The 18,290-nt window shown below is 36.9% G+C and overlaps 3 protein-coding genes across 4 annotated transcripts; 1 reads left to right on the top strand and 2 right to left on the bottom strand.

Annotated features, from left to right (window-relative positions):
- The first annotated feature begins 768 nt into the window (after nucleotides 1-768).
- On the top strand, nucleotides 769-5,433 carry LOC103449366 (glycosylphosphatidylinositol anchor biosynthesis protein 11). Of its 2 annotated transcripts, none has more exons than XM_008388679.4 (9): nucleotides 769-910; nucleotides 2,049-2,328; nucleotides 2,461-2,526; nucleotides 2,715-2,757; nucleotides 3,113-3,167; nucleotides 3,594-3,642; nucleotides 3,896-3,963; nucleotides 4,129-4,237; nucleotides 5,086-5,433. In XM_008388679.4, exons 2-9 carry the CDS (start codon nucleotides 2,146-2,148, stop codon nucleotides 5,188-5,190), a joined length of 678 nt encoding a protein of 225 aa, XP_008386901.3. In that variant the 5' UTR covers nucleotides 769-910; nucleotides 2,049-2,145; the 3' UTR covers nucleotides 5,191-5,433. The 2 variants fall into 2 exon arrangements, with proteins under 2 accessions (XP_008386901.3, XP_008386902.3); XM_008388680.4 differs by having other exon boundaries at nucleotides 827-910; nucleotides 2,120-2,328.
- Nucleotides 5,434-7,732: 2,299 nt separating this feature from the next.
- LOC103449367 (probable lysophospholipase BODYGUARD 4) lies at nucleotides 7,733-10,767 on the bottom strand. The gene is made up of 4 exons (XM_008388681.4): nucleotides 10,077-10,767; nucleotides 8,749-9,101; nucleotides 8,348-8,541; nucleotides 7,733-8,147 (listed from the first exon to the last, which is right to left on the bottom strand). Exons 1-4 carry the CDS (start codon nucleotides 10,528-10,530, stop codon nucleotides 7,823-7,825), a joined length of 1,326 nt encoding a protein of 441 aa, XP_008386903.1. The 5' UTR covers nucleotides 10,531-10,767; the 3' UTR covers nucleotides 7,733-7,822.
- A 618-nt stretch (nucleotides 10,768-11,385) lies between these two features.
- On the bottom strand, nucleotides 11,386-15,422 carry LOC103449368 (zinc finger protein VAR3, chloroplastic). Its single transcript, XM_017336594.3, has 5 exons — nucleotides 14,880-15,422; nucleotides 14,657-14,774; nucleotides 13,402-13,685; nucleotides 13,217-13,315; nucleotides 11,386-13,120 (listed from the first exon to the last, which is right to left on the bottom strand). Exons 1-5 carry the CDS (start codon nucleotides 15,347-15,349, stop codon nucleotides 11,548-11,550), a joined length of 2,544 nt encoding a protein of 847 aa, XP_017192083.2. The 5' UTR covers nucleotides 15,350-15,422; the 3' UTR covers nucleotides 11,386-11,547.
- Nucleotides 15,423-18,290: the final 2,868 nt, after the last annotated feature.

Genomic DNA, 18,290 nt, shown 5'->3' with positions numbered 1-18,290 from the left:
GTAGTATTCTCTTTATTTGTAAATGAAATGTTTTAGATTCGATTTTCGCCAAAGGTGAATTTTACGGCCTAATAATATTCTCTTTGTTTGTAAATGAAAGATCTTAAATTCGATTCTCACTAAAAATAAATTTGAATCACATTATTGCCACTCCATTGTGAGGCTAAGTCCATCTCTTCTTCATAATGTAGATAATATCGTTTGTTTATAATAAAAGAAATATTATTTCTCAAATTAACATTTCTCGTTGTCTTTTCCTAGTGAAATTTTGCCTTGTTTTTTATGTAGCATTACGCGTAGTGGTATTTTTCTTCGTTATGTTTGAAAATCTTTGATTTAAATGAATGGCGTCATTAAATTTCACTATTTAAATTTTGTATTACGGGATGCGGAAAATACTAACAAAACAGAAAGTACTGATAGTGACATTCAAAATAAAGTAAAGTTGGTGGGTCATTCCTACAAATATGAATAAGGATCCTCTCCGAATCTTCTTTACGAGGATTTCGAGAATCTTTAAATCATATTTGTTCATTAGACATTTTGCGATTAATTTTCGTCAGATATTATTTATATTTAATTTTAAATAAAATAATTTTTAACCGTACGTGTACGATGAACCAACATAATTTAAAAATCTTTAACTTCCTCACAAAAAGAATCGGGAGAAGATGTACAACAAAATCAACTACCTTCACCAGGTGACATTCACGAAAAGGTTAAACAGACAAAAGAGTAACCTAATCCGCTCCAAGACCATGCCCGGATTCAAACCCGCTCCAAGCCCATACCCGGATTCCGCGCACACGCAAAGCCATATGGGTCCTCTTCTTCTCGATGCAACTGCAAAAGCATTCGCTCCAGTTCCGATTTCATTTCACTCTGTCACCCTCTCACTAAACCAGGCGAGGTTAGCTTCTCTCTCCTCTCTCTCTCTCTCTCTCTCTCTCTCTCTCTCTCTGATTCAGTGGTTCTTCGTCGTTAGCTGATTGAGCTGTTTATCATTCTCCCAATTATTATTTTGTTTGGTTTATAATGAAAGTCGTAATTTTGTCTGAATTGTGCCTTCAATAGTCTTGATTTTTAGGGTTTATCAAGAAAATTATTCCCAATTTAGAATTTAATTTGATTGTGGCATCCTTAAGTTATTTATTTATTTATTTATTTTTCTAGTTTTTTGAGTTGGGTTAATTTTAGATTGCCAGGTTAATCGGTGCATTCAATTCTACGTTGTTATCATGGAAATTTTGGTATTGAAGTTTGTAGTTTTGTTGTAATTTTCTGCTTTTCCAAGCCTCATTGTTAGTTTTTGTCCAGAATTGATATTATGTTGTAGAATGAGAATAATATTACCAACCCAAATTCATTGGAGAAATAGTTAAACTGAGCACTTGAATTGGGAAACGTCCGGAAAGATTATTGTTTGAAAGAGGGCTGCTTTGAGGTTGGTGAACTCGCGGGCGACTGGTGGTGGTTGTGCCGGCATAGCTATAATAAAGGTTGAAGAAGCTATGCCAGCATAACCACCACCAGTCGCTGGCGAGTTCATCAACCTCAAAATGGCGCTCCTTGAATTTAGTGGTCGTCATCCTTGCCACTGGTAGTGGCTGTGCAGCGACATTTTTCATAATCTTCATCTCTCTCTCTTGCTGAAACACCATGGCTGGCCCCCATCCACCAAATCAAAGGTAACCTGTAGGTAGATTAGGGGCTGATCCCCAGAGGGACTGGGGTGATCCTGGGACCACCCGAGGTGTGGAAAAAAGGCCTATGGAGGTCCTTTGAGAATCGTTCTTTGCCTAGGGCTGTATAGGCTACAAATTGAGAAGGGTGGTGCAAAGAAACAAGGTGTCCAGAGACGATTATAAACATAATTTTCCGTGTGCAAAAAGAAAGAATAGCCCAACAATAATAATGGACCACGACAGATACAATGCTAATAAGCCAAAACCAATGGGTTCAATTTGACCAAAAAAAAAAAAAAAAAAAGAATGGGATCCTGAGACAACCTTGTCCTGACCACCACTCTCCCTCTTCTTCTGCTTCAGATCTCTCATATTCTCCAACCACAGCACACAGTCGAATCGACCCAACAATTAAAGCAGATTACTTTTGGCAGAAGCAGCTTATTTCAAAAAGCAGCAAATGAAGCAGAAGAAGAACAAAGAGATGGCCGCTAAACCCTCCTCGAAAGCAATATCCAAGGCGGAGGCACTGGTGGTCCACTGGATTTCTGGCTTCGGATTGGCGGTAGCTTTCTGGGTGGCCCACAATGTCCACTCCATCAGCCTCACCTCCCATCCTTCTCTTACTCTCCGTTTGATCTGGGTGGGTACCTTCTTCTATACTCTGACTTTTCGATTTAATCTCGAAAATATTGATTTTTTTTTTCTTTCAATTCTTTATGATTATATTGTTCTTCTGTTTTATTTGTTCTGGGATTTTGTTTTTCTCTTGAAGGTTTTCGAATGCCCAGCTGTGATTCTTCTTTACAGCCGGTATAGGAAGGACCATGAACGATGCTCTGTAAGTTGTTATGCTTTTGTTATTCTATTTGGTAGCTGAGAAACGGATGTGAAATGTGGGGAAGCATAGGAAAATGAGATGTCTTCTGTTTCCTCAGCAACCCAACAAGCCTTCCATGAATTTATTTCTTTCCTTTTGACTTTTGGTCTGTTGTAGTTTCTCTTATAGTCTTCGATGTGATTTTACAGTACTTCAAAGCGGTAGGGCGTGGCCTGCTAGGACTTCCTGCTGGTTAGTCCGTAATCCAACTTTTCACTTGTGCTCTGGTGTATATTTTTCACTGATTCTGCTCTGTTCTAAAAGCATTGTCGTATATAACGTTTAAATACGCTAGCTATTTGGTTCTAATGGATTCAGATTAAATTCTGACAAAAGAAATGCAAGTTCATTGCTGCGACTAGTGATCTCTAGTCCTGCTTCAGTCACCCAAGAAGCTCCATTTCAGGAATTTTCATTATTATGTTGCACAAAAATGGCCACCACTCTGTTTTAATTATTCTAGGGTTTAGTTTAAACTGTTTAACTAATTTGTGATACTATTCATCAAGAAACTATAACAATTAATTATGTCTTACCCGTTCTGTAGGGGCTCTGATAAATGCTTTAGGAGCAATAGTGTTGGGCGCACCTGCTGGCATCCAGTATGTGAACTAAGTGCTCAATAGCCAATTTCATTAATTACCGTAATTCTGAAACTAGAAGTCACAAGTTGAGGTTGGAAGGGGATAGATTTGCACCCTTTCTTCCTATGAACAAAACTAGAATTCCGTCACTTCATCATTGTATAAGGTACACTATCCACCTTCCTTTTTGGAACTCAAATCACTTCTTTGCATGTGCTCTTTTTTTTTGGTTGACAAAAGAATGTCAAACTAGTCATGGTGGATAGGTTTATGTTTGACTTCTCGAGGATTTGGTAACTATTCAACCTCAACTGTGGATTCATGTTTTTCAGAATTACTGAAATAGATGTGTTATTAACTGTTCCAATGATCTGATTCACCTTTTAATAGATTGAGTTATAGTACAATCAGTCGTAATTTTTTCCTGTTTCCTTTTTGACACAGGTATCTACCAAAGACCATTAACTGGTCTCTTGTAATGTCATTGTTCACTGTAAGTTTCCTCTACATTGCATTTCCAAGTTTTAGAAAATTTTTACTTCTACTTTCATAGTATCTTGGATGCAATTCTTCAACTTTCTTTAAGCTTCATTCCAGTATTCTATATTACTTGTTAATATCTGACACTCATTCTTGAAATAACCTTTAATGACATTTTTTCTTTAAGAAATGCAGTTCTTACTTGTACATGAATTAAATAGTTTAATTCTCTTTCTTATAAAACTCGATTTGTGTGTTTTGGGCAGATTGCGCCTGCAGCATCTGTATTTGGCTCATCATGGACAGATTGGCAACGTATATTTGCATTTACAAAGCAAGTTTCCTATCCTCATTTGCTTCTTTCCTCTCATTTTTAGCCATGTTCATATCATTTGAATCTTTGATTGGGTAGAGTACATATATACTGAAATTTGATTCCATCAGGGAATGTAGGTGTTCTAAACTTATACTAGCTATCGGTTCTACCTTGTACTTGCAGGCTTATTGAACCTGTGGATTATATGATTTGTCTACCAGCACATGGAGCTGTTATTGGTGCTTGGTTTGGGGCTTTTCCAATGCCGCTTGACTGGGAACGTCCATGGCAGGTAATATCTTTATCCTTTTTCTTGTTTCCACTATATTACTGTGCTTTTAGTTCTTTTGCAAGATTGGTTTTCTTTCTTTATTCGCTTCTTGTGGAAACTTTCTCTTTAAATTGTATATCTTCTTCTTCTGTGCTTTCTATCGCACTTATTTGGAAATTGAACTGTTCAATAATCAATATCGATATGTACTTTTCTGTTCTGTCAGAAAACATTTTAATTCACCATAGGTTAGGTGATGATGTAATGTATGCCATTAGCTATTATTGCAAAATTTGGCAGTCTTCTGAGAACCGTCCAAATTGTCCAATCTTGAGAGCCAATAATGTTGGGCTGACAGTGTGTCGAACCAGTTTTCTTTTCTTGACTAGTGTTCTTGGGGTATAAGAGTCGCATAACTCATGATAGCTGATTAATGAAGAATGTGATGCACAAACAATGGGTTGGAATCAATAGATTGGGTGTTATGTGTCTGCATCCTACTTTTTGGAGATTTATTGTATAACCATGTCAACTTATCATATCCCATATTATGCAACATAGGTTGGTGGCCCATGTTTCAGCAGTGTTCGCATATTGTATAAACTTCTATAAAGTTGTTCCATCTTGGAATCCTTCTGTTTCTCAGAAAATTGAAAGACTGCCGTGTATTGAGTTCAATCTGTTCTGGGGAGTACTCAAAAGTAGCACCTTTGCCATATTTATTTCTCTCTAGTTTCTTCAGAAAAATGAAGATGATTTGTTATGTTGTTGAATGTCCGAGTAACCTGTACGATCATTCGGATCATCCACTTTATTGGCTTGTTCTCCTTTTCTGTTGAGGTCTGAAGATATGGTATTCTCTTCTGCAGGAATGGCCTATTTGTGTGAGTTATGGAGCAATTGTTGGGTATCTGGTTGGCATCGTTGCATCATTCGGCTTTATGCTTGTGCGGCAGCATGTCAAAGGAGACTAAACAAGTGAGATGTCCAAATATTCTTCTGGGCAATTAATTTTTTCACGGTTTCGTTTTCTTTTGGTTTTTTATTTTATATTTTGTAGAAACAAAACCGAGTGCAGTGACGTTCTAGGAGTCATATAGCTGAGCCCATTTAGTGAGATAAGATTTTGTTGTTGTTGTTGTAGTATAAACAACTTTTTATTTTCCTCGGTTGAGTAGAATTGATATTACAGAAATGGAATGAAAGGGTTTGAACCATTGCTCTTTTTGAAATACTATACAAGCTTTTTGAGTTTAGAATTGGACAATCTAGTTAGTATGACTCGAGCGTCTAATAGATCTAGCTCTTAGTTCAGTGATATTTTCGTTTTAGAATAAAATTTAGTTTCGTCTCTGAACTTTCACCTCAGTTTAGGTTTGATTCTTAAACTGAAAATCCATTGATTTGTCTTTGAATTTTACAAAATGATTGACAGTGGACAAACTCAGGGACCGCTTCTATCTGTTTTAAATTTCAGAGGCCAAAATGAAGAGATATCAATCTCAAATACCACTTTATCTAAAAAACCAATAAAATCTTCCAAATATTGCCTTCTGGATGTAGCCAACTAGGGAACTGCATATAAATTCCAAATGGTTCAAATGGTACTTGGCTTTCCAAAATATGAAGCCAACGCCCGTCACAAACTGACCCTGAACAAACCACAATTTTCTTTACACATGAAAACGCCTCATTACCTCTGAGATAACGTCACAATTTCATTATCAAGTGCGTGTAAATCCTCTCTTGAGGCTCCAGCGTGATCTCGGGTGCATGCAAGTCTCTCTTTACTTTTTGGAGGATCTGAGCCTATCTCCATCTAAAAATACAAAGTTCAAAGTCTAGATTATGCTTGACTTTGGTACTTAGTATTACAGTTTAGTAATTTTTCTTTTTACTTATAAATGGGAGGTCTTATATTAAACTCCGTGAACAACGAGTTCGATATCAAATTATCATGCCAAGTTGCCAACCTCATCGGCTAACGCCTGTCACAAACTGACCATGAAGAAAACACATGGTTAACATTTTTCTGTTTATTTGATGAAGTTCGGTGTGAGTTAAATACATTAACAAATTTAGTTCTTCATGTTAAGTACTTACAGAAACCATTCCACTTTAACAACATGATGACGGGGAGAAAGATGCTCATTCGCAACAAGCAAGACCAAAGACGACCAAGAAAAATCTTTGTGAACATTGAACCAATGGGCAGTGGCAACTTTCCGATAACTATGGACATATGTATATAAATCTCATGGCATTTCTGAGCAGTTGAACGCTGTCATTCTTTTTTTTTTTTTTTGGAAATAACGTTGTTATTCTTTTGATAACTATGAATATGTATTTCCAAAACATGTTAAACACACGTAACATCGTGCCAACACTTTTACTAGTTTATTTAATAGGAAAACTAATGAAAATAGCTTGAAAACTTTGAGTTTTAACGATAAGGACAAAATAATGGGTAAAGTGAATAGTACCAGGATTAACGTTTTAGTGTAAAAATATGATTTTTCGTTAAAATGAACAGTAGCAGAAACTTTTCATTAAAGTTCATTTATTTAATACCATATGAAATGTTGCACATGTTACAAGTGGTGGCAAAATATGGACCATGTGGTGCCATGAGTGGAACATGTTTTCCGCTAGTATCAAGCACAAACTGACAGCAAAAATGTGGGAACACATGTTTCTTAGTTTTTCATTGTGATTTAAATTCATTCAAATCACAATGAGATGTGATTGTTCAAATTTATATTGACATGAGTCAAATGACGCAATTTTTTGTCTTTTTAACCTAAATAAATTTAAACATTTTACTTCTCACACATCCTTCTTAATTTTTGGCCGTTGAATGAAATAAATTAAAGAAGATTAATCACAAAACATTAACAAGTGTGTGAGAGGTAAAAATGAATGTGTGAATAGCATTATCCTTGATTTATTGGTTAATGAATTAAAGTGACTTACTCTACAAAGACCTGAATTAAAGACTTCAATACAATTGTGACTCGCTAAAACTTTATGCTTTGAGGCGTTACTATTATAAAGATATGGTAATGGGTCTTAAATTGTCTTGAACAAAATGTCTACAATTTGCCTTGATTAGTTCCAAGTTTTTATAACCAATGTTTTATGTTCAATCTATCATTGCCTCTCCATAAATGGGGGTAAGGCTAGCCGACATTCACCTCTCCCAGACCCTGCGTAAAGCGGGAGCCTTGTGCACTGGGTACGACCTTTTTTTATCATTGCTCATGCTTGTGATGCAATAGATTATGAATTTGATTTGCATAAATTATTTCTGAATATTCTAAGTGATATAAATATAGCAATTAAATCCTGATTTTTTATTAACGTGTAAACACCGTGAAGGTAAGAAGCACGCGCGAACAACCTTTTAAAGAACGAAACGACATCGTTCACATGATCCTTCTAGAAGAAATAACTCTCCCTTCTAAACTAAGAAGAAGAAAGAAATCTACATAAGAAAGCTACATTTTCAAACTTCGGTTCACTTTTGAATTTTTATGTAGTTTATTCTTTTTTGCAAATTCAAAAGAACTAATTCATGCTTCATACTTAAGAGCATTTATCATACATTCAACGTCCTGAGTTCGATTCCCAAATATGTTCTACATGCCGAGTAAAATCCCGCTCTCTACCAAAGATCACAGAATTGTGATTAGTATTTTTGACAATGTCAACCTCTGCGTCAGGAGCCGCCATCTGAATGTTGTTGATGCACTCCATAGGAACAACATTGTCTCTATCACCATGGATAACACAAATTTTAACCCCAGCTTTGCTCAAAACTTGCAAGTAACCTTCCATTAACTTTGCTCCCCCACATATCACATTGTGCATGGTGTGCCAAGCTGAATGGTGGGTGTGCCTAGTGAAGTCCACAGCCATAAAATGAAGATCCCTGTCAAGGAAATGTCACGGGTTAGGAGGTTAACGACAATTAATAGTGGAACCACTTAACATTCTTCAATGTGCAACATAACACAAGCTTACTATGACATGTTTTTTTCAAATGAAGAAGGAACTAAGAAAATTGTGCGTTTTGCGGTATTTTTTTCTTCTTTTCTAGGGTTTAGGGTTCAAGGTTCAGGGTTTAGTTACCTTCTCCGGGTAAGTAGCTTTGTGATCGTCTCCCAAGTCCTGTGGTGTCGGCATACAAGAAAACAGACGCATCGACCCAGGTGTTCATACCATGACATAAATGACGTTCCAAACACGAACGGTGGCCATAGTTTCCTTGCAGCAAGTTTTTCAAGCACTCTTAAGCTATCTCCATCTTTAGAAGGGAAGTAAGGCTACAAATCATAAATCCACATAACAATTCAATCAAACATGCATGTCTAAAAGTCTGTCTGGGACTCCTTCCAGAAAGGCTAAAAAAAAGTTTCTAGCATTAGCCCTTATGAGAAGAAGTGCTTCTCGAAAAACAATTCCAAACAAGCCCTAAAGATGACAAAGAAAATAGACGAAATGTATGTATACTAAAGGATTCATGAACTTACAGGTGCTACAAGAGTGACTGATTTTACTAATTCGGGGTGCTTAGCAGCTAAAGCAATTGCTATTAAACAACCCATGGAGTGTGCAACCAAATGGAAGGAGTTCAACTGGAATGGACAAATCACAGATTTCTCAATCATTTCTAAATGATCCTTCAAAGTATAGAAACAGTCCCTTGGCTTTGGGCTTCTTCCAAATCCCAACAGGTCTACGGCGAACAATCTGTAATTACGTTTCCCATGTTCTGAAAGATTTGGGAAGACGGTTTCTGTCCAAAACGATGAAGAACAAAGAAACCCGTGCAGGAATATCACATTCTCCGGTGGCTTTCCTCTGCAATCCTCATCAGTGAGGGCTGTCAAATATCAAATGGCAACAATATGAGCAATTATCTTATGCCATAATTCTGTTTCTCGACTTTTCCGTGATTTATTCAATCTAAAGGCCGAAAAAAGGAAGGAGTTCAGACGGAGAAAGCGGATCATTCAATATCAAAACTAGTTTTGAAACCCGAGTTTATCAATCTAAATGGCCTTATAGTAGTGATTGAACATTCATCCTAATAATTTGTCACTAACTTGATCTGAAAATGTTGTCCTTTAGGATTAATCTCAACATGCACACAACCAACTTATTACCCTAAATTATTTAACTTTCTGGTGCTAAGAAAATGAAATTCCATTGGAGCACGATTCTCTCCCCTCCCCTCCCATCTCTCACCTTCCTCCTTTTCTCTCTCTCTATATAAAATCAACTCAAGATGTTAACGCGACTTACTTTCACCGTTCAAATAGGAGAGGATTGGAGGGGAAGGAGGAGAATTTGGAGGGATCAATCCTACTCCGATTCCATCCAATCGAATACAGGTACTTTCGACAACAAGAAGAAAAGAAATCGTAAAGTCAATAATTCTGTTCCTCCAAATGTAAGAGAAGTACCTAACTGAAAGTCTAAAAACACATTATTACATAAATTTCAACATGATTGACTTTCTGGAGACAACCAAAAAAATACGACATTCCCATCCAATTGAACAGTTAACACAAGTTACTACCAAAACTGACAAAAAAGCAAAGCATAAATATTTCTTAATTTTCCTTTATACGCAAGCTATAAAATTAGCAAGTCTTTAGAAAGCCACAAAGTTCTGAAATTAAAAAAAAAGAAAAAGAAAGAAATGATTTCCGCACTCGCTTTGCACAACATTGTTTATTCTAGCATTTGGATTGAACAAGTCAAAGAAAAATCAAGACGGAAATAGTTAGAAAAAAAAAAGTGCGGAAATCATTTCCCGTCATGAAACTGTAGCTGGAAAAAAAAATGAAAATACCTTGTGAAGAAGGCACAGGCTCCCCAATGACAAGGTGAAGCTTCTGGGCAGCATCATTGGTCCATGAAACACAAGACTGACATCCACAGTCCGACCACCTATTTTTCTGGTTTTTTACCTTTCCTGGATTTTCACTTTTACTTTTCCTCCATTTTTTCGCAAATCCAAGAAACCCCATTTTCCTAAAAACGTTTTTCCTCTCGTACAATGTCTCTGAAAGCGAAAGTTCCTCACCTTCTTCTCCATCGCCATTCCTCCTCGCCTCCTGTTCTTCCTTGTCTGTGCAGTAACAGCTGGAGGCCTCCTGCCCTTCGAACAACTCGTCAATGTATCTGTAAACGACGCAGAGAAAGGTGTCGAGAAAGTCAAAGACGAGGAAGACGATGAAGTTCAAGGCAGATACGAGGGTTGTCGTCGGATTTCTCCATTTTGCTGAGAAAATTTGAGGCGGCATGTGGAGAAGAAATCGGGAGCTGAGTTGGATGTGGAAGAAAAGACATGGTTGTTGTTAAAAGTACATGTTCCAAATTTTAACATGCAAGTAATGTTCCACTTCAAGTATGGTAAATGATTGGCCACGTCTTTTTTGATTAAAAAGGCAATTAGATTAGTAGTTCGGGTATGGCCGGCCGAAAAGCCATAAGGATAATACAAATAGGAGATATTTTTTCCCATCATTTTTTATTTTTGTAGGCCTTTGTTTTGTTTTTAGTTATTGGATAGACAAATCAAAAGAGAATTAAAGGTTATAGCTAGAAGAGGTGTGAAGAAGTAAAAAAGCATGTGCATAGATTACTCCCTTACAAAAACAAGAAAAGGTAAATGACGAGAAATTCCTGTCATTTGATCGTTTTACTATATTTTTTCTGTTGTTCTCTTATTACATAACCAGAGAAATGATACGGTTATGCTCAATATTTTGCCTTATTGGAGGCTAAACAGACTTACAAATGATCTCAGACTTCTTTTTTAGCCCCACATATTATAAAAGAAATTATTATCAGTACTTTAAAAGTTAATAAACAGATCTACAAGTGGCTTTTAGTTTTTTTTTCGGAATATAATCACCTAAACTTTATTTTTGCCACTAAATTTACGATCCTGTCATATTATTTTTCGTTAATAAGTGACATGTCTCATTTTCAACTCACTTAATTATAAAATAAATACCTTGTTGGTTCATTATGTAATTTGGCTTCTTTAAATTGTATAAAAAAATGCATATAAACTTTTAAAACCTAACCAACCATCCAATTTGCCAAATTACCCTCACCTAGCGTTAGTCCCATGACTCAACATGAAAAATGTATTTAGCTCCAATCCAGGCAACTGCATAACCAGAAGAAATGTATATCTTTATACACTGTTTGGAAGGCAACCCAAAAAATACAATTATTAAAAATTAATATGAGAAAAAAAACAATAATCTCATCTTCCAAAAACAACTAAGTGTAAGTCTTTTTTGTGATACTCAGTCACTATCTCTTTCCTTTGCTGGATCAGAGCTTACAACAGGAAGATTTTTTCTGTATTGTGGAGATGTCAACCTCCTCTCCAACGGCGTTTTCCGCTTGCTGACAACAAACCTATTCACCCCTTTACGCATTGGCATTATTGACGGGAAATCTTCATCGGGAATCTGACTCAGCTCTGAGATGTCCTTTATCTGCGCAACGCGCTTGAACCATCTCTCTGCCTTCGCCTCCTCTGACATGTCTAAAGGATCGGGTTCCTTCACTGCTGACCCCTCCAAGCTTTTCCCACTCCAGCCCTGTCTAATGTTCTGATCATTGGATTGCTGCGGTGAATTTCCTGTTGAACTTGCTGTCTGGTTAGACTTCTCTTTCCCAGAAGATCCAATGTTCAATCCATCCATGCCGTATGAGCTAGAATTAGCAAAACTTGGGGCAGAATCCCCGAACTGATTTTGTCCCGAATTTTCTGAATACCAGCTTGGCACATTGCTTTGCTGATTTTTCACCAGTTGCACGTGAGGTCTAGCATCAACCAAACTGTCTGAAGAGTTATCTGGCATCGTAGTTGAAGTTGATTCATCAGCAATCTTGTTAGTCAAATCTGTCTGCTGGTTCTTTTTTTTAGCAAAGTAGTCGGGTGGGAATGGGACGAAGGGAACATAATTGCCATTGTTAGGTTGTTCAGTAGCTGTACGTCTCTTGGATGCCGGAGTAGTCAAAGACCGATCTTTCTTTTTGCTGACAACAAATCGATTCTCTCCTTTTCGCATCGGCATAATTTCAGGAAAGTCCTCATCTGAAATTGCGCTTGCAAGATCGGTAACATCGTGCAACTCTGCAACCCTCTTAAACCATCTCTCAGATTTTTCAGCTTGGTCTCTTTCTTCATCCTTGCTCCCAGCCTGTTCCGGAGGCTTCTCAGACAGCTGCATACTCTCCTCCACACTAGAATTCTCAGGTTTCTTGGCAAACGAATCAGCGGGTAATGGCACAAATTGGGGATAATTGGAATTCCCCCCTCTAGGTTGTCCATATTCCGAGGAAACTGAGCTTGATATAGAAGAGGGAGTATCAGTTCCAACATTTTGTCTGGGATTCGTACTTGTATTAACACGGCCGAGAATTTCATCTAAAGTCCTGTTGGGTGTACGACCAAGTGACCTATTCACACTCCCAGGTTGAAGATCCTTGCCTTGGTAATTACCCTCATTATCCACGTTTCTTTGGTATTGAGCATTGGCCAGCCTCCTCTCTAATGGAGTCTTCCTTGTGCTCACAACAAATCTGTTTACTCCTTTTCTCAATGGCATTATTTCAGGAAAATCTTCATCAGATACAGCGCTGCTCATGTCTGAAGTACTGTCTAGCTGAGAAATCTTACTGAACCACCGCTGTGCCTTCTCTTCATTAGCGGCCAGCCTGCTATCAATATTAGCCTGACTTTTATCACCCATATTTACATATCCCATATCTAAACCATCATTAGTGGAACCATGTGAGACCTCTCCAGGGCGCTTGCAATCACACCTCAAACATACCATGTTTCTCCCATAGTTAAAAAAATCACATCTGAGAAAGAAGTTATTTCATCATCAATTAATCAGTAAAAGAAAAAAAATTATCAGAAAACCCAAAAAAGAGATGAAATAAAAATGCAAAACTCACTGAGGACACTCCCACTCCTTGCCAGTCAGCTCCCTTTTTGGCCGTGCCTCCTCGCACTCAAGGCATTTCATATTTCTTGCAAAGTTCATGAAATTACACCTGCTCATGAACAGAACGCCATATAAACATGGAACAAAAGAAAAGAAGACAGATGGAAATTGACGAATAAGCCAATAGGACTCTACCTCTGGCAAATCCAATCACCTCTTTTCATTTCAATAGTTTTTTCAAAAGGCCTAGCAGATTCTCCAAAGTTATCAGAGGATCGACTCTGCATTGACCCAATAGAGTTCGAATCTGGAACACTATAACAGAGCTTGGCCAGTTCACTCAACAGAGTACGAACAGATGATTCAACAATTTCTCTATTATAGAGATTGTTTCTCTCTGAAGAAAAAACAGGATTGCTAGCATAACTCAATATAAATCTCATCAAATCAATCGTTTGTGCTTTATCAATGTCCAAGGCCTATTATGCGAAATAAAAATCGATTGGTTAGTAGAACGTAACTTAAATGTACCTAAGAAAGTGTATCTCATATAAAACCGATGAATTAGAAGATATCTAAATCATGCAGAAGTCATCAACAACAACAAAGCCTTTTCCCACTAAGTGGGGTCGGCTATATGAATCCTAGAACGCCATTGCAGAAGTCATAAAAACAAAATTTGAGATAAACCCATAAAGGTCTTTAGTATATTTACATCAAAATTAACATAAATGTTAAAATCAATTGGGCTTCCAAATGGAAAGTTTTCAAGATCACCAATATAACCTTTCTTTTTTCTCTTTCTTTCAGTCCACCAAAAATTTTCAGCTCAACAGTATATTAGCATATACGTATAGCACAGGTACTCTTCAAAGAACAAAATAAAAAAGATTTTTCCCAAAGAACATTAGCTTTTGTACTTTTGCAGAACACATTCCTATTTCCGGTGGTTTTGGCATAGTGCTTGACTCAGGGAAATCTATATATGCTGAGGAATCCAATTGACACAGTATTGAAATTTTGCTTGAAAAAGTTACAGAAAACTATAATTTAAGTTTGATTTCTGTAGGAGTAATGTTTGTTTGACTACACTGGACTACAGATTTTGTATGTTGTATATCTGATTAAAGGCCTGTTTGGGATTGCTATTGGAGGGGATAAATTTGTTTCCCAACATCCAAAAGCGCTTCTAACAATGTTTCACAGAAAAACTTAAAAAAGCGCTTCTAGGTCATAGAAGTGGCTTCTAGAGAAGCACCTGCTCAGTGCTGCTTCAAGCACTTGGATTATTGAATTTTGACATGTTTATAACAAAAGAACTTCAAGCATAATTGCTTACGAGCAGAAATGCTTTCTAGAGAAGCAATCTCAAACGAGACCGAAAACAGTGAACAAACCATTTCACTTAAACAAAAATTAAAGAGCATTCACAGAGTTAAAGAAAGCTCACATTGGTACTGCCTTGGCCGAGAAACAATCTCATTCGCCTCGCCGAAACATCGCCATTCTGGAACAGAAATGGCGTCCCATTCTCCACCACAACCTCTAAATCTCGCCTCGAAAGCAACCTGCATCGAAAACCACACGCAATTCCTGGCAGAGTTAAAGAAAGCTCACATTGGTAAAAATTTCAAGACTTTTACTGATTGAAAGAGAAGCATATAAAACATTACCTCAAAAGGCCAGCTCTTTGCCTAGCAAACCCCAAGCAAACACTGGCGGCACGCATAAAGTCCTCGGGCAAATCCCGAACCGCAGCTGTGAACTCATCTTGGCCGTTGCCTCCGTTGTATCCGGCGGCGGAGAGAGAGTTAACGAGGTGGGACCACTCGGGCCAGGGGTGCGAGGCTGGGAAAGTGGCGGAGTCGGTGGAAGAAGAAGGGTAGGCGGAGGAAACGGGGGAGTGGGAATGGAAATGGTGAGAGGAACCGGGAGGGAAAGATGAGGCGGAGGAGGAGGGGCGGGAAGGGAGGGAGTGACGGTGGGAAAGGAAAGAGAGGGAGGAGGGGAAGAGTGGGGGTTTGTATTGGCGGGAGAGGCGGAGAAGAGAAGGTAAGCGGTGGAAAGGGTGGCTGGTGGTGGTGGTGGAGAGGATGGTGAAGAAACGATTGCTGGCGCCACCCATTTGGACGTGGAGGAGCATGGGAGTTTCGCGGTGGAGCGGTTGGGGATGGAAATGCGGTTGCAGGAATAAAATGGCTTTTCTGAGGTTTCTGATTTTTTTTTTCATAATACGCCCATAGGCCCAAATAAACAACAAAAATAAGCCCAAGATAATTCTCCAATTAAGATAGGGGTGTAACTTGGGTTTGATCAACTCGAACTCAATCGAAACTCAACTGATTAGATGAGTTAGAATTAAGGTAAAAACTTGCTCGAATTCACGACCTCAAATCCAATAATTTTTTTTGTTAGAGTTGAGTTCTTCTCCACCATATCCCAACAAGATTTCTAACTCGAATGCTTATTACGCACATATTCAGCAAGTGTAAAGGGTACGATGACACTACATTATCGGTAAAGTTGGTGAGTAAAAGGTATGATGACACAAAATTAATTAGTTATCTAACTCGTCATTAACATATTTTAAACCTAAGACATTCTGAAAAACTAATTTCACTCAACCCTAGTGCTATTGAAAATTAATACCAGTAGTTAATAAAACAAAAAAATAAAAATAAAAGATAACTCAGCCAAGATCCAGCATAAGCCCATAATTTCTATGAAGGCTAGTAATTGGGCCTTGGTGTCCTTCAAACCCAGATCAAAAGGAGCCCAAAATACACAATTTCCGACGTATACAGGTGATCCAATCCGGCTCGTTTGAAATGAAAATTAGCAGCCAAACAAAAGATGCAAAACAAATTGAAGTTGATATTTTATTTTTATTTTTATTTTTTACAAAATATTATCTATATTAAAAAAAGTAAACTTAGCCTAACAATGAGCTAGTAATAATGTAATTCCGAATTCGTCTTTAGCAAAAATCGAGCTTAATATCTCTTACTTACAAGTAAAAAAAAAAAATCATTAAACTGTAATATTAAGTAGCAATTAAAGTTAACATCTTAACATATTCCTTACACTGTTGACTGAGTTCTTTTCAAAAAAATCTGCGAACACAAGTACTTGTTAGGTAAACTTGTCGGCAAATGTATCATTCACATATAGGCCACCAAGTCATGTCGAATTTAAATAATATTAGAGCTTCGTTCTGTCGGTACCAGATGACTGAAAGTTTATGGTCATACAATATTGAACTTGACATCAAATGTTAGAGATTAAAAACAAACGCTCATCCATTAATTCTTCATTGTCAATATCAAATTCCCGACGAGTCATTATGCATTTTTTTGATCATCTGGTCATTCAAAATATATTTCAGATGAATATTGGTATGGTATGGAAGTTTTTTATTTTTATTTTTATTTTAATTTAAGGGGAATATTGGTAGTGAAGTCACGGTAATTCACATTTTTAAAGACTGAAAAGACTTACAGAAGCATTTCAGCTTCCACCTAGTCATCATCATGTGATTCACCAATGCTAAAAATTGAATCCAAAATCAATTAAGTAAAATACGAGTTCTGAAATTCGCCTCAATTACTGAAGCACTCTATGATGGTTGTTATGGTATGGAAGTTGAGTTCATAGTGGTTTTGGGGGTTTGTCACACATTTTTTGTATGTATTAATTCCTTTGCAAAAAGGGCAATAGTAAAAAAAAAAAAAAAAAAAAAAAAAAAGCAGCATTGTAGTAAATGGAGATGCCCCAAAGCCTTTCATTTTATTCAACAAAGGCTGAACTTGGTGCCCCCATTTGGCTACAAAAGTGGCAAACCCCCACCTAGTCTCAAAAGGTGTCACTTACACACAAATACCACTGTCTTGTAAGTTGCGACTCTACCTGGTTCCAAATGGGTGCATGGTGCTGCCCATGACGGTCATCTGGTTTTCTGAGTTGGGTTGATTTCTGGTGTTTTTTTTGTATGTTGGTGTGATGCGTAATTGAAATTCTTAATCGTTAGGTTTTTGATTATTTTAATTCAGTCTCTTATATTCAGCTAACGATTCTTTTAATGATTGTCATGTATGGAAGTATAGTAAAATTTTCATGATTTATTATCGTACTATGTAATTGTGAAGACAACTTTTACATAACTAAATAATATTGCGTTTTTATTTATTAAAAGCAATATTTTCTATTAACCTACACTAAAGGAAGGGAGTTAATTTAAATTTAAAATACAGTGAATTGAAGAGGAAGATCCTAACCACCAAACTAATCCACAACTGCAAGAAATATTGCACCTTAAAACCTCTATGAACACCCAAAATTAAAAATAGGGGTGTGATATCCACACACCCCATTTTACTTCTCACACACCTTTTAAATTTTCGGCCGTCGAATTGGATGAATTGAAGAAGATATAAATTATTAAGGTGTGTGTGAGAAGTAAAATGGGGTATGTAGATAGCACACCCCTTAAAAATATCATTTCAATTTAAAAGAAGCGGTTTGTGTATATGTAGTGGCTTGTTTGCTAACAAACCTATGAGGACAATGTAGCCTTAATTAAGATCATGACTATTGACATTTCAAAAGTTTTGTTAAAACATTTTTACCCCATTCATGCTCTAAAAAAGAATTTTGACTTTAATGTTCTATTGTCCAATAATACAACAAATTAATTGTCGCCTATTAAATTTAAATGTATGATCTCATTTGATGAAGTGAAAACCGAATGTCATTAGTTAATGATTATTTGCAAACTTTTTGAGAAACCATGCAGATTAGCCTTTGTGTACACTTAGGCTCAATCAAATCAAGTATATTACTTTGTTACCCATAATTATTTGGGAGTATGAAAGTCTCCACTTTATTGGAGAAAATCTCGAGTTTAAATTTTGTAAACAACAATTGTTGATAAACAAAAATAAAAAGGTACATTAATTTGGTCATGTTAATCCAATCTTGACTTGTATTAAATTAACTAACTTTCCTTAGGCTGGCTAATATCAACATGCAACCGATATTTAGACCAAGAAGTCAAATTAAATCATACACATAGTACTCTCAAAATT

Source organism: Malus domestica, chromosome 12 (assembly GCF_042453785.1).
Source record: "Malus domestica chromosome 12, GDT2T_hap1".
Lineage (NCBI taxonomy): Eukaryota > Viridiplantae > Streptophyta > Magnoliopsida > Rosales > Rosaceae > Malus > Malus domestica.
The sequence above is the reverse complement of the archived record's forward strand: the minus strand, read 5'-3'. Positions and strand labels throughout refer to the sequence as shown.